This window comes from Atractosteus spatula, chromosome 15 (assembly GCF_055471065.1).
Source record: "Atractosteus spatula isolate fAtrSpa1 chromosome 15, fAtrSpa1.hap1, whole genome shotgun sequence".
Lineage (NCBI taxonomy): Eukaryota > Metazoa > Chordata > Actinopteri > Semionotiformes > Lepisosteidae > Atractosteus > Atractosteus spatula.
Genome location: NC_142720.1, coordinates 23805143 through 23817620, shown reverse-complemented (window position 1 = coordinate 23817620; position 12478 = coordinate 23805143). Strand labels below are relative to the sequence as shown.

At 40.6% G+C, this 12478-nt stretch overlaps 1 protein-coding gene across 1 annotated transcript; it reads right to left on the bottom strand.

Moving 5' to 3' along the window:
• Window positions 1–1690: 1690 nt before the first annotated feature.
• ptp4a1 (protein tyrosine phosphatase 4A1) lies at window positions 1691–12250 on the bottom strand. The gene is made up of 6 exons (XM_088934015.1): window positions 11912–12250; window positions 8055–8664; window positions 6812–6904; window positions 5543–5673; window positions 4984–5058; window positions 1691–4524 (listed from the first exon to the last, which is right to left on the bottom strand). Exons 2-6 carry the CDS (start codon window positions 8157–8159, stop codon window positions 4407–4409), a joined length of 522 nt encoding a protein of 173 aa, XP_088790141.1. The 5' UTR covers window positions 8160–8664; window positions 11912–12250; the 3' UTR covers window positions 1691–4406.
• Between the last annotated feature and the right edge of the window lie 228 nt (window positions 12251–12478).

Genomic DNA, 12478 nt, shown 5'->3' with positions numbered 1-12478 from the left:
ACAGTCTTGTACTGCAGCAGAATTCTCTGTTAATAATACTAACTAGCAACTGCCTAATACTGGTAGGGGCAGAATAGTACATGGTGGCATGTACAATCCTTTTGTGGTGAAGGAACCAGCGTTTAGCTGTGGCAGAGTGGCTGTTTATGGAGTGATACCATGTGTGCTTGCAGCCCACAAGCAACAAAATTGAATCTCGGGAGGGGGAGGGAGAGCCGCACACCCAACAATAACATGACTTGAAGTGATCAAAATATGACCATCTCTATACTCACACAGCATAATGCCTCACTTGTCAATGTAGAATTTGAATATCTCCAGACCATTTCCTCCGGTTAAAAAACTAGAACAGTTTCTGTGTATCAGGCCCAGAAACTAACAGAAAACATTTCAATCCAAGACACTGTATAAAATGATAAATTTAGTACCCTCAAATGGCAGCACTACCAACAGAGTTCGTGGTGGATCTTTTGATCTGCTAGTCGTCTTAATGTTGTCTCCTGAGGGTGTATTAGTTAATCCTATATGGATCGTGACATAGCTATTTAATGTTCTATACCTTTCAGCTAATACGGGCCAGTAACCAGGGCTAAACACAAATAACCCACACAAGCCACCTACTAAGTTACTCCACTGTGTACAGAGGGTGGAGGTCTGTGAGCGTATTTAGAGTGTTCTCTGCAATTAACCACCAGCCAGAAGTCTGTGGCTAAGCCAGACTTGAACAAGGGTGATCTTATGACTTATAGTGGCCTAGGGACAGATAATTAGTTTTGACAATAACCTCATATACTGAAATTCCTCCCTTGCGAGTTTGAGGTACAATGAGGCGGAGACCTTTGTGAAAGATATCCAGACAAGGTAGAGGAAAATAGTAACAGGAGAGAAGCAACTGGTCAAGGAAAACCTGGTTAATATATCAGAAATAGTTGGTCATTACCTTCTCATCCAGAGCTGAAGACAGACACCAGGAGAGTTCCAATTCCCTGCCGACAAAGCACCAGCAATTTTTTCTTAGAGGATGGAAACCTAAAAGATATTTCTGAGCACTGAAGAGGCCAGAATTACATTTACATAGAAATGACTTTAGTATCTGGAAAAAGATTTCCATTTAGTACCTGCCTGGCAGAACTTGTAACTCATCTCTTAGAAGAATTATCTAGTTTAGAGACATTGTTCACTATTTGGCATCGGTTTTACAGAGAAGACTGTCCCATGGAGGGTGTCTTGTTGTATAAAACTGACATTAACAAAACCCGCTTAGTTTAATCAATCATAGTTGGTTTCCGTTGGAGGTTATCAAAGGTCTGTTGGTTTGCAGTAAGGTTGGTCAGTCTGCAAGAGGACAAATGAGGGGAGCTTTCAGCTGTAGCAGGCCTGTGACTTAGGGGCTGGTAGTCTTTGTAGGTAGTGTCTAAATATTCGTTTACTTAAGCATCATAAGTGTTTTTCCTGATCGGTCCACCATGTCCCTGTGCCAGGGAAACAAACCACATGATCCCTAGTGCGGGGGGAATTTCTCTTGTATTTTAATTTGGTGTCAGACTTTTACCACCTTACATTCTTACACCCATTTTATTCCATTATCCAAATATTTTCACAATGACTTGAAAAAGCATCCCCAGACAGGATAGAAGCTTTGTCACAAGAATAAGCATCACACTTCACAAACATTCAAACAGAAGAATAATTGTATTTTCAGTGTTTATTTAGATGTACAAGCTTTCTCACAAGCTGGTGAACACTGGCAATTTACTTCTCCCACAGTACTATACCACACGTTCCCATTTACAGTATAAATAGTTGATCTAACATTAATACACATCACCATTTCATCAAATACATAAATTATCAAGTATCCAAGTATTACATTATGCAGATCAAATAAAAAGGCATACAAAATATTGTAGACATTGGAAGCCTACAGTTTGAAGCCAAAACTGAAGAAATCACATTTTAGACAAAGCAGTAGTTGGTAAACAAAGTCTTGATACATACATTAAAAGAAAATTACAAGGTTTTGAGAAGTTCATTATACAATAAGAATCTTTAGCTACAATAACAAAGCATGTATTAAAAAATATTTACTGAAGGGCATACTTCTAATGTACTTTCTGCACAAGACAAAGGCAACATTTTTTGCTGTTTTTCCACATAGAAATATTAAATAGCCCCTCCCAGATATATGCTTCCAGCCCTACCAAACTGCACTGAAGAGCACGCTGTTTCTTTCTAAGAGTAAGGCTTTTAAATATGAGCAGTTGAAGGAAAGCATGTGCTTCTACAGTCTAAAGAGAATGGTACAGCTTTTTGTGTGGCAATCTTGGATTGTAAAAGGTCACCAGTTTGCAGGATGAAAACAGAAGGTTGTCTTTTATTGAAAAGTTAACAGAAGGAAAAGTGACAAATTGTGCAAAAATAGCCCTCCCTAAAATGTTGAAATGATAAGGTGTAAACAAGTGTATACAGTGAGAAGCCAGTCTTTCAGATTATATCCCCATTGGGCTGATGATTCCTCTCATGATTAGATCAAGTGCAATGTGTCAAGCTAGTCCACACCCTTCAATCTTCTAATGGCAACTTAAAATACTAATTCTGTAAATTTGGCACCTAATGCCCCTCTATCCTTAAAATACTTCGAAAGCAATGTAAAACAAGTACAACATCTGTCAAGGTTAGATTTTTAAGTGCAGATAAACTTCCTTCGAAATAAAAAGTTACCTTTAGACCAAAAAGTGGGCGTTCCTACACTGAATTTCTGCAAGGCCTTGCCTCCCACGGAAGCACCTGTAAACAGATGGCGAATAACGCAAAAAAGTAATCAACTGCGTGCTGGGTGGGGCCCCTTCAGTAACCTCCACACCGCTTCAGGAGGGGCAAGCAGCTCATCGCTGGCGCCTCACTCTGGGTATCAGAAAAGACGTCGCCATGAACCCTGACAATGGTACTGCACTGTGCTGAAAGCCAACTTGCTTGAGCTACTCAGTCACAAAGCCCAGCTCTCTAGCATTAAAAACATGAAGCGAGGGGTTAAATATTCTTCATCTGCAAGACAGTCAAACTAAGTTCACAACATCAAACAAGGATGCTTTTGTGCCCCCTTGGTTCCCAGGTGTGGAATTGTTTGAGTGATGCTTTTAGCCTAAACTAAAGTTTGTCGTCACACAAGCTCTTTAGAGACAAAAATGTACCGTTTTTAAGGAGTCTATATAAAGACACCTGTTTCTACTGACTGGAAAGGTGGAGACAGCGAGAGTCCCAGTTATGGAATAGAGAAAAGAACAGTTACCGTGCAACAGAAGGGATCTGTGTAGAAGTATAGTTAAAGGTTAAGTCATTACAACCGTGATAAAGGAATCACATTATATGGTGAAATCAAACATCATTAATAGCCCAATTTAAGCTATTTTGTTTTCCATATATTTTACATTAGCAAAGCACTTAAACTTTAGGTGCAAAACCTCAGTTTGTTTTAAGAAATCAGCTCTAGTGACAGTGATGTCTCTTATTGAGAAGCCCAGCTCTGTTTTGTATATAACACTAAGGTTTTGCTGTGTAAAGAGCAATAGAGATTGATTATTTCATAATTGTATCCTATCAATAAAGGTATAGCAAACAGTCATATTTAACCATTTATTTAACAAGGTAAGCCAATTAAGAAATTCTGACAACTGACAACCTGGAAACCTGTTTACAGAGCAGAGTATTTGCTGGAGCAAATGGAGTGAAGCACATGACTAAAGAGTACAATAGCTGTCCCATAAACCCAAACCAAAGCTGCTGCCTGCTGCATCTCTCCAACACATGGCCACGGTGCATCCACAACATACCAATACTCCATACCAGTGTCAATTCATTCATCTTCACAGAGCACGGATTTCAACCACACTGTCAGTCTTCCAATTCTATCACCACAACTCAGCTCCACTGAAAGAGGGTATTTTAAATTCTTTACTTCTGATTTTACTAAATGTAAGCTTGGAGCTGTGGTGGGGAAAAAAAAAAAGAGAAAAAATAACCATATTTACAACTATTGTTGCTTTTGTTAGCAAGATATTCTCAGGTATACCCCAAATGATGACTTATATTACCGTGTGTCAGAATTGCAATTTGAACACTACAAAATAAATCTTTAAGACTAATATTTTGGCTGCATCTGTTAACTAGACTGTTAATCTGGGTTCTCAGAATTGCTTCAGATTCATGTTGGCCACTAGATTTTAATGCCGGAAAACAGGGCTTAGTATCTGCAACAAGGCGGTGTTTGCTATTTATATCTTTTACAATATATCTAGCATTGCAGGAGATATCACTGGAAGAAACGACAGCGTTCATTTGGTATTGAAGTCCTACGGTCGCTTCCGGGATCCGAACGAACGCAAGAGCCGCCTCCTGCGCTGCCCGTCCTACTGGATGCAGCAGTTGTTCCGGTGGCCGTTGGAGTCCTTGAAGCGCAGGCGCATCTTCGGGCGGTACTTCTCCAGGTAGAGCAGCTGCTTGCTGTTGAAGGCTCCTCGGCGCTTCCTGGTGTGCGACGGGGGAAACCGTTAGCGAGACGCCTCGCGGAAAAACACTTTTTTCTTTTGGTGTGAAAAGTTGTAAAGTTAACAGATTGATGTCGTCGTTTGAGTTCAAGCGGTGCTTCACGCGAGCCTTTTCTCTTTGCTTAATTCTGCAATTATTGATCCAATCACTGAAAGTCCCGAAAAACCCTTATTTAAAGCAGTAAAAGAAACATCAAAAAATGAACACAGAATGTTAAATAGTTCAGCTTTTAAAGCTTTACAACCACATATATACTTTCACAACATGATTAAGATGAAGGAATCAGTGCAATTTCATGAGAAATTGGAAATCCTGCTTTTCTCTACAGTCCCTTCTACTTTCTAATGAAGATGTAGAATAGTCCTCCAAAATCTGTCCATCCTGAAAATAAACCCTAGCTGGATAAGCGCAAATAAGACCTTTCAAATTGGTACTTACTGTCTTATAAACTGCACTGCATCTTCATACTTCATTCCACACTCAATCATAGCAAGGGCAACCAGGACTGGAGCTCTGGAAAGCAATTTTGGACAGAAATTTTACTTCAAAGTCATTTCATTGACCAAATTATAATGCAAAATGCATGCAACATATTGATTAAATGTACATACTCCTCCCCTTAATTCAAATTGGCTAAGACTTGATATTTCTTCAGTATTGCACTGTTTCACACATATGCAACAACATTTACCAAAGTGCTGTATATTTTTAAGATTTTAAACCTGATTTGTTGACTCTCAAATTATATGTTGCCAACATATAAAAATACTGTAAAATAAAGACATGTAAATGATACCTCTACCGTTTACCAAACTGTTTTTAGAACCAATAAAAACAATAGCTAGAATAAACTTTCCAAAGGAAGAATCATCTTAGAACAGGTCGTTTGTTTTGCCAATTGAGATGTTAAAAGAGTGGATGGAAGCTTACTAACAAAAGAAATGTTACTTCATATTGGCTGCTCTTCAAAGAGCAACACAATGAAGACAAAACACACCTGCCAAGTCCTGCTACACAATGGACAGCAATGCAACAGCCAGGCTCCTCACGGAATTTAGCCCTCAGGAGGTTCAGCCAGTCGTCGACAATCTGGTTGGAAGGTGGGGCTCCATCATCAAACGGCCAATCCTGTAGAAAACATTCAGAGCAGAAAAGCGTGAAATTCTAACAATTCCTCGCATTTATAAAGAGCTTTTCATCCCTAAGGATTCTAAAGTGCTTCTCATCCATGAGGGGACATGTTCCATCGACCTTTGAAGTACGGTTCCCACCTGGTTGTCACAGAGCAGCCACTATGGGCCAACAGTCCCACCACACAGGAGATTAGGCAAAGAAGTGAGGCAAAAACTCTCAAACTCTAGGTAAACTCGGCTAGACTGAGAACATTTCAGCCAGTACAAGGCTGCAGAGATCAGTGATGGAAGTGATCGCACCCCCGTCAACTAATCCTGCCATAACCTTGACAGCACTCAGTCGATTGTGCACCACAGTGCGCTGTGAAGAAACTCCTGCTGGCAGTCAGCTAGTGACATCACCCACAGGCTTGAACCCACAATTCTAGAGCCCCACCTGCACACAGGTAAATGAGTTCAACAGCTGGGCCATGGAATGTCATGGGATCTTTAAATGACAGAGTAAAAAGAAACCTTGGCTTAACACCTCATCAGAAGATGGCGCCTCCTTCAGCTCTCCTAACGTGTTCCTGGTCACAACTTTTCGGTGAGGAAAGAAGAGCACCTCTGATTTTCCACCAACACCACTTCAAGACCAACTTGATTTTCCTTAGTTTCTCAGACAGTACTGACCAGGTTCAGCTTGGCTTAGCTTCCAATGTCTGATGAGAACAGGCTAGAATTTCAGCCAGATGAACCTTAATGCTCAGATACTGCATTTTATCTAAATATAAAGTTATTCTAACAGGATTATTGAAACAGTACAAAATACAGAGAACCAAAATAATTGACTTAAAAAGCAGCTGTTGCAGTTACATTGAACTTGATTATATTTTTTTTGCATAGAAACTTGACAGTGTTGAGGAAAAAGAAAATGTCAAGTCTAATCTAACAAACCAGCTATCCCTCTCCCAACATTCATCACCACTCTGATATTTCCATTCATTTTACCAAATGAAATAAAGCACAAATGGATTAATTGTTGCATTGATCTAATTCAGATCCACCACTTATCTTTTTAACCTGAACTCATGGATTCCAAGTGGGAAAATGGAACCGGGTATTCCCAATAAATGAACTTGCTTAGCACTTACCAAAACCTGAATGCCTTCCTTTTCCACCAGAGATGTATCATAGGTAGCTTCACAAACTCTCACCACCGTGGTAACACCATATTTTTTCAGTTCCTTTAATACAAAGCAACAAGTCAAAATCACATTCAAGTCAAAACTAATTTTTAATACCATTTACATCCCAAAGCACATATAGAAGTGGAACCTACTTCCATCTGGTACTGAAGCAGAGGCGACTTTAAGGACACACTATGTGACACCAGCCAAACAGCAGATCAGGTGGAGAAAGGAGAAACTGCTTTACCAGCTGAATTAAGGGGGAATTTTAAGAAAGTGTTGGAAAAAAAGAGTGGAATTTAACCAGTGGGGTTTTATGAAAAGGTCCATGGAATCTTTAATGACCAAGTACTGAAGAGCTACAGATTAGTGTCCTGGTTATCATACAGGGGCACTGGTTTCGATATTCTAGTCCAGGTGGAAGTGTGCCACTGCAGGTCAACACTAACACCCTTTGCAGCAGAAGCAACATGCCCTTTGCTTTTCCTTAAAGGTCTCCCATCCCAGTACTGCCCAGGACCAACCTTACTTAGCTTCTAACTCAATGGAATCAGGCAATAAGCGATCCCAATGCTGAAGTTAGTTTGAAGGTTGGACATTTCCACTCTACAACGCTACATTATATAAAAAAATAAGATGGAAACAACCATTTATTTTTTCCTATCCAAGGTTAAATAAACTAAATTGGGAAACTGATTATCAAAACTTAAAAAGATCCATCAAATGAAAAGAGCAAACAAGCGTTTGAAAGGTCCGTTGCATAATTAAATGAGTAAACTTTAATTAAAGGTTCGAGTGACCTTGGTGTGTTTTTTCAGTTTTGAACAGCTTTTTTTTTACAATTTAGAAGGTCAACTGATTAATTAAGCAAACATTCCAGCAAGCCCCGTATTCAAAGTTATAAATTGTACCATATCTATTTAATGTAATATATTTAAGGAAGAAGGGGATTAAGTATAGTGTTTATAATGTTTTAGGTGAGGCAATACTGTCAGGAAATGATCACAAATTACTGACAGCCAAGACAGATTGAAATTGGCTGCTGTCATCCCTCCCAAAATTGTTACAAACGTCATTAAAAAACTGAATTCAATCTATACATGGGAAAAAGGATCACTGGTTTATATCATGGAGAGTAAAGCTACAGTTCTACTTTCTATAAATCACGGGTGTCACAAATATTTTTTTGACGGTGTGCAGAACTCACCTCTATAAACTTGTTCAGGGTGGCATTAGTGGGGTTGTGGGTGATGAGGAATCTCATGTTCTTGTACGTGATTTCCACAGGGGCAGGGCGATTCATTCGGGCCATTGTTAAAAAAGGTTTTGTACAAATTTAATAAAGAACAACAATAATAACAAAAAATGCTTAAAAATATCCAATACAAATTGACGTGGATATATGGGGAAAAAAGACTTTTTTTCTTTCACTGTACTCCACTGGAAATTCTCTGCTCTGCAAAGATGAGGTCTAGGAAAATAAGCTGGGGGTAGGTGGCTGGTAATGGACCACTAAATAAAAAGCAGCAGATCTTCTTGATTCCAGTAATACTGAAGCCAACAAAGAAGGCAGTGCACCAAAGGTTACCCCATCCAGGTTCGAGCTCCTCTGTTAAGACAAGTGCTCTGCCAGAACTATTCAATGCTTCTTATCCAGGTTATCAGCGCCGCCTCAGCTCCTAAGGGGGTTTCTTTGTGGAGTAGTAATGAATTTCTAGAGTTCACTTGTCTGCATAGACTTCGTGCTGTGCCTGGCAGTAATCTCCACTGCCCTTCAGAAACTCCATAAATGTGTGACCAAGAACACCACAGAACTGCTGCAAGAGAAACCACAACAGAAAAGGCGTTAACAAGTGTTCACAAGGACCCAGGCCGACCCCACTGTTAAACAGTTTCTAAAGATTATATGTTGAATGTGAGATTTATCCTGACTGAACTGTTGCAAATACATATTAAAAAGCTGGAACTCCTTTGATTGTTGTTTTTTAAATAATTTTTGAAGGCAGAAAACTGCTGAATTGCAAGTAACAAATCATAATCTACACCTGTGGCTATAAAAGCCAAGTCTTCAGCTTTGCTTTATTGTGCTTTTCTCAATATGCTGCGTCATTAAATGTCCCAGTTGCATACTAATAAACCTTCAACAAAATTAACACTTAAAAAGTACTTGAATCACACAACCATTATTCGTATGCACTATTTTATAGACCATTTGGTGTTTTCTGCAAGTACGCAAACTGAAGTATGGCTAACCTCCAACAGGTGAACAAGACGGAAGAAAATGAAGATAAATACTTAAATATCTAAACAAATTAAGATCTATTCAGGATGATGGGGGAAGCGTGGAAGTAAAGCATGTATTCTTCAGCCATGATTGTCTAAAAGAATCTTTTTAGTTTCAGACATAAAATGGAATTGTATCAAGAATAGTATGTGCATAGTTTACCTTAAAACAACTTGTTTTTACCATTTTGCACAAAGTCATTTGATGGAGTTTTATGGTATCGTATGTTTCCTAAAAGAATTTGTAAAGCGTACAGGATCTTTACCATGACAAACCAAGTACCAACAGTTAAGTCATATCTACTTTAAAAACCTCTGTTCAAGTCCTAACCTCTTTCAGTCACTGCTTAGCAATACTTATTGCAAAGGCACCACAGAATCAGAGACCAGAATATGCCAGTGATTAGCTGGACTGTTAATACATTTCTCGTGAGCGCTTAACCTCCTGGCTGTGCATCACATTGAAGAGTTCCTGTGAATACACCCGAAACACATAGAAACCGTTTCAGACTACAGTGCCCCACGCCTCAACAACTGATGTGAAAGATCTGAAATGTGGCTGTACATATTTCTAGGACTGATAATTACTACGTCACTTGTAAAAGAAAAATATCTAAGAGAACGAGCACATAGCCCGAGAGAGGAGCACTATATAAAAACTTTTGAGAGAGATATCTGCCTTGTTATATCTGGGCTATGCTTCCTAGTCACATTTACTCCACTTCCTCAAAACACTATCATGCTACATTTAAGATTAACCTATGCTGTTGGGAAAGAGAAAATAATGCACACCATTAAAAAAAGTTATATTAGTTATGGGCAAGGTTTGAAGTATCAGTCAGCCACCTCTGTGCTGTGAATAACACTTTTGTCCAATTAAATTCAGGGGAAACAGGGTGCAGGTAAGACTTCTGCATTCAAATCAAAAGGGACTTTACACAACGAATCTATCAGATTAGCATCAATGAGTCATAGTCATGAGACAGCAAAACATTTTTCTACACTCGACATAAGGCTCATTTTTATATGAATCAGGCCTTGAGCGGCGACGCCAATATCATGTGATTACATCTGTTGGCAGCTGAAAGAAAAAATGGTTTAAGAGTCAAGATGACTTCATGGCATCCACCTGTAGTGGCACACGTGACGCTGCGCACCTCACTGGACCAGGCCGCCCGCTCAGGGAGCAACATGTCCCAACTTGCGCGGATTTCACCACAAGAGCTGCTCTCTCTCTCTGCTGACACCGGTTAGTTATAGTCGTAAAAACGGAAAGGGTCACTTCAGGATTTTTTTTTTAACCGTGCGTTCCTTATTTAAAGCCAAGACTTTAAATATTTAATATTTGATAAATCTAAACATAATTTTTAAAAATCTACACCCTCATCGTGGAAACAAACGTTACTTTGACAATGCAACGCTAATAAAATGTTTAGAATTGGCAGAAATTTACCTCCACGGAAACTAGACATTCCCTTTCCTATAAGCTACTAACAGGAAGCTTAAATCAGAGGGGAGCCCTAATTATTTACCGCACTAGCAGTTTCGACCACGTTCCTGTAAGGCCATTTTGTAAGCAGGTTCCTGCTTGAACCCCCCCGCTCCGCCTCCTCGCTGTAGCTACACTGCGAAACGCAACGTATCCCGAAGCATCACTTGATGTACAATTTAGTTACTGTGTAGCATAACCCACTGGTAATAATTTCCTTCTCTGGGCCAAGTCAAGGCGTCCGCCGTGGCTCAAATGCCTGCTTACAGACAGAGGCTGCTGGCCCCCGCGGTACCGGGCACCGGCGCCGATGATAAACCGGAGAGCCAGGGCAAACCCGTGCCCTACTTCTGAGACCGAACTGGATTAAACAGGCTTCCAGTCGGGAGCCGCGCAGGTCCGCCACCATGTTCCCGACCGTGTTTCCCTTAGTGTTCTATGTCACAGTTTTTATTTTCCTGATGTTACTCGTACACACGCCGATTATGTTTTTTTAACCCAAACCCCCCCCCCCCCCCCCCACACACACACACAAAATACACGAGGGTGAGAAGAGAGGGTAATCAATGAACCGATTGCACCGGGCGGGTATACCACCACATACCTGCTGTAAAAGGGGGAAAATGGCTATTTTCTAATGTCTGGAATCAGAAAAAAATAAAGACGTGTTTCGTGAGGTTAAACCAGATATGTACAGAACTGAAGCACTTAGGTCTAAACATAAACCCGACACATCGGGAGGGAGCGGGCGAATGCAGCTCTTTGTGTAGCCTATAATTTCTGCCTCTGTCGTTTGAGGCCTAATCACTTGACTGCGATAAAGACGCGTCTTGAAAACGGAATCGTCTTTATAAATCGTCATGTGCATAATAAACAGCACCCCGCCTATGTTGCATACGACATATGCAACACAGTTACTGGAGCATTTGCTAAATTAAACTGTTTACCATGAGAAATTGCCCTAGGAACCCGTTCCCAAGCATGCAGTAGGCGGTCTTGCCCAGGCGTGCCTTCACGATCCGCGCCGGCATTCATTTAACAACCAGCGCAAGAAACCAGTATTAAATTCGCAGCCACGCACTCATACATTGACAGCGATAAGTAAATTATAAAAAACGTGTGACATGTAACCGACAGAATTTACCCTCCCCCCCCCCCCCCGCAAGAAAGACACGCTGGCGAATAATGGCAAGTTAGAAAAGAGGCCACCATGTAGCCAAATTGTATCCAAGTGTAGGATAAGGACTAGAAAAAAAACAAGATATCTTTTATAAAAAAAGAGGGATACTTACAGGGATATGCTTACTCATTGAAGATTGTAGCTTAATCATAAAGCCGGTCCCTAGGAAGAAGAGAAAAGGGTATAATGGTTTTGTACCATACAGCTACCGTCTCTGACTGCGTCGGCGTCTGCTCCGCTGCTGTCAGTGCTGGGCAGGCAATGATCTCGCCTCTTGTCTCCACCCCGCCCCCGCCGAAGACAGCGCAGCTCCGGACTCTGCGTCACACGCCTCGCCGTTCCTCTCCAGAGCCCCGACATTGCTGCTGCGCTCAGTGGCTAGGGCAGGATGAACTTACGCAAACAGTACATCCAATTAGTCCTGCCATTGCCAGATTCACTGGTGGGTGTTAGAGCTCTCCTCCGTAATGGGGTGTAATCATACAGTTCTATCCCATAGGGACAACAATCGGAAAATATCCTTTTTTTTCCTGGGCTTATTGGAATGAGTTTTGGAGATAGCATGTTATGATAGAGCTGTCTTACCAAGGGATAGCCTGCTGTTAAGGTAATGTAGGTACAGAATTTTGCACATATTGTGATTCGATTAAATCACTTTCTTAAGCTTGTCACGAACCCA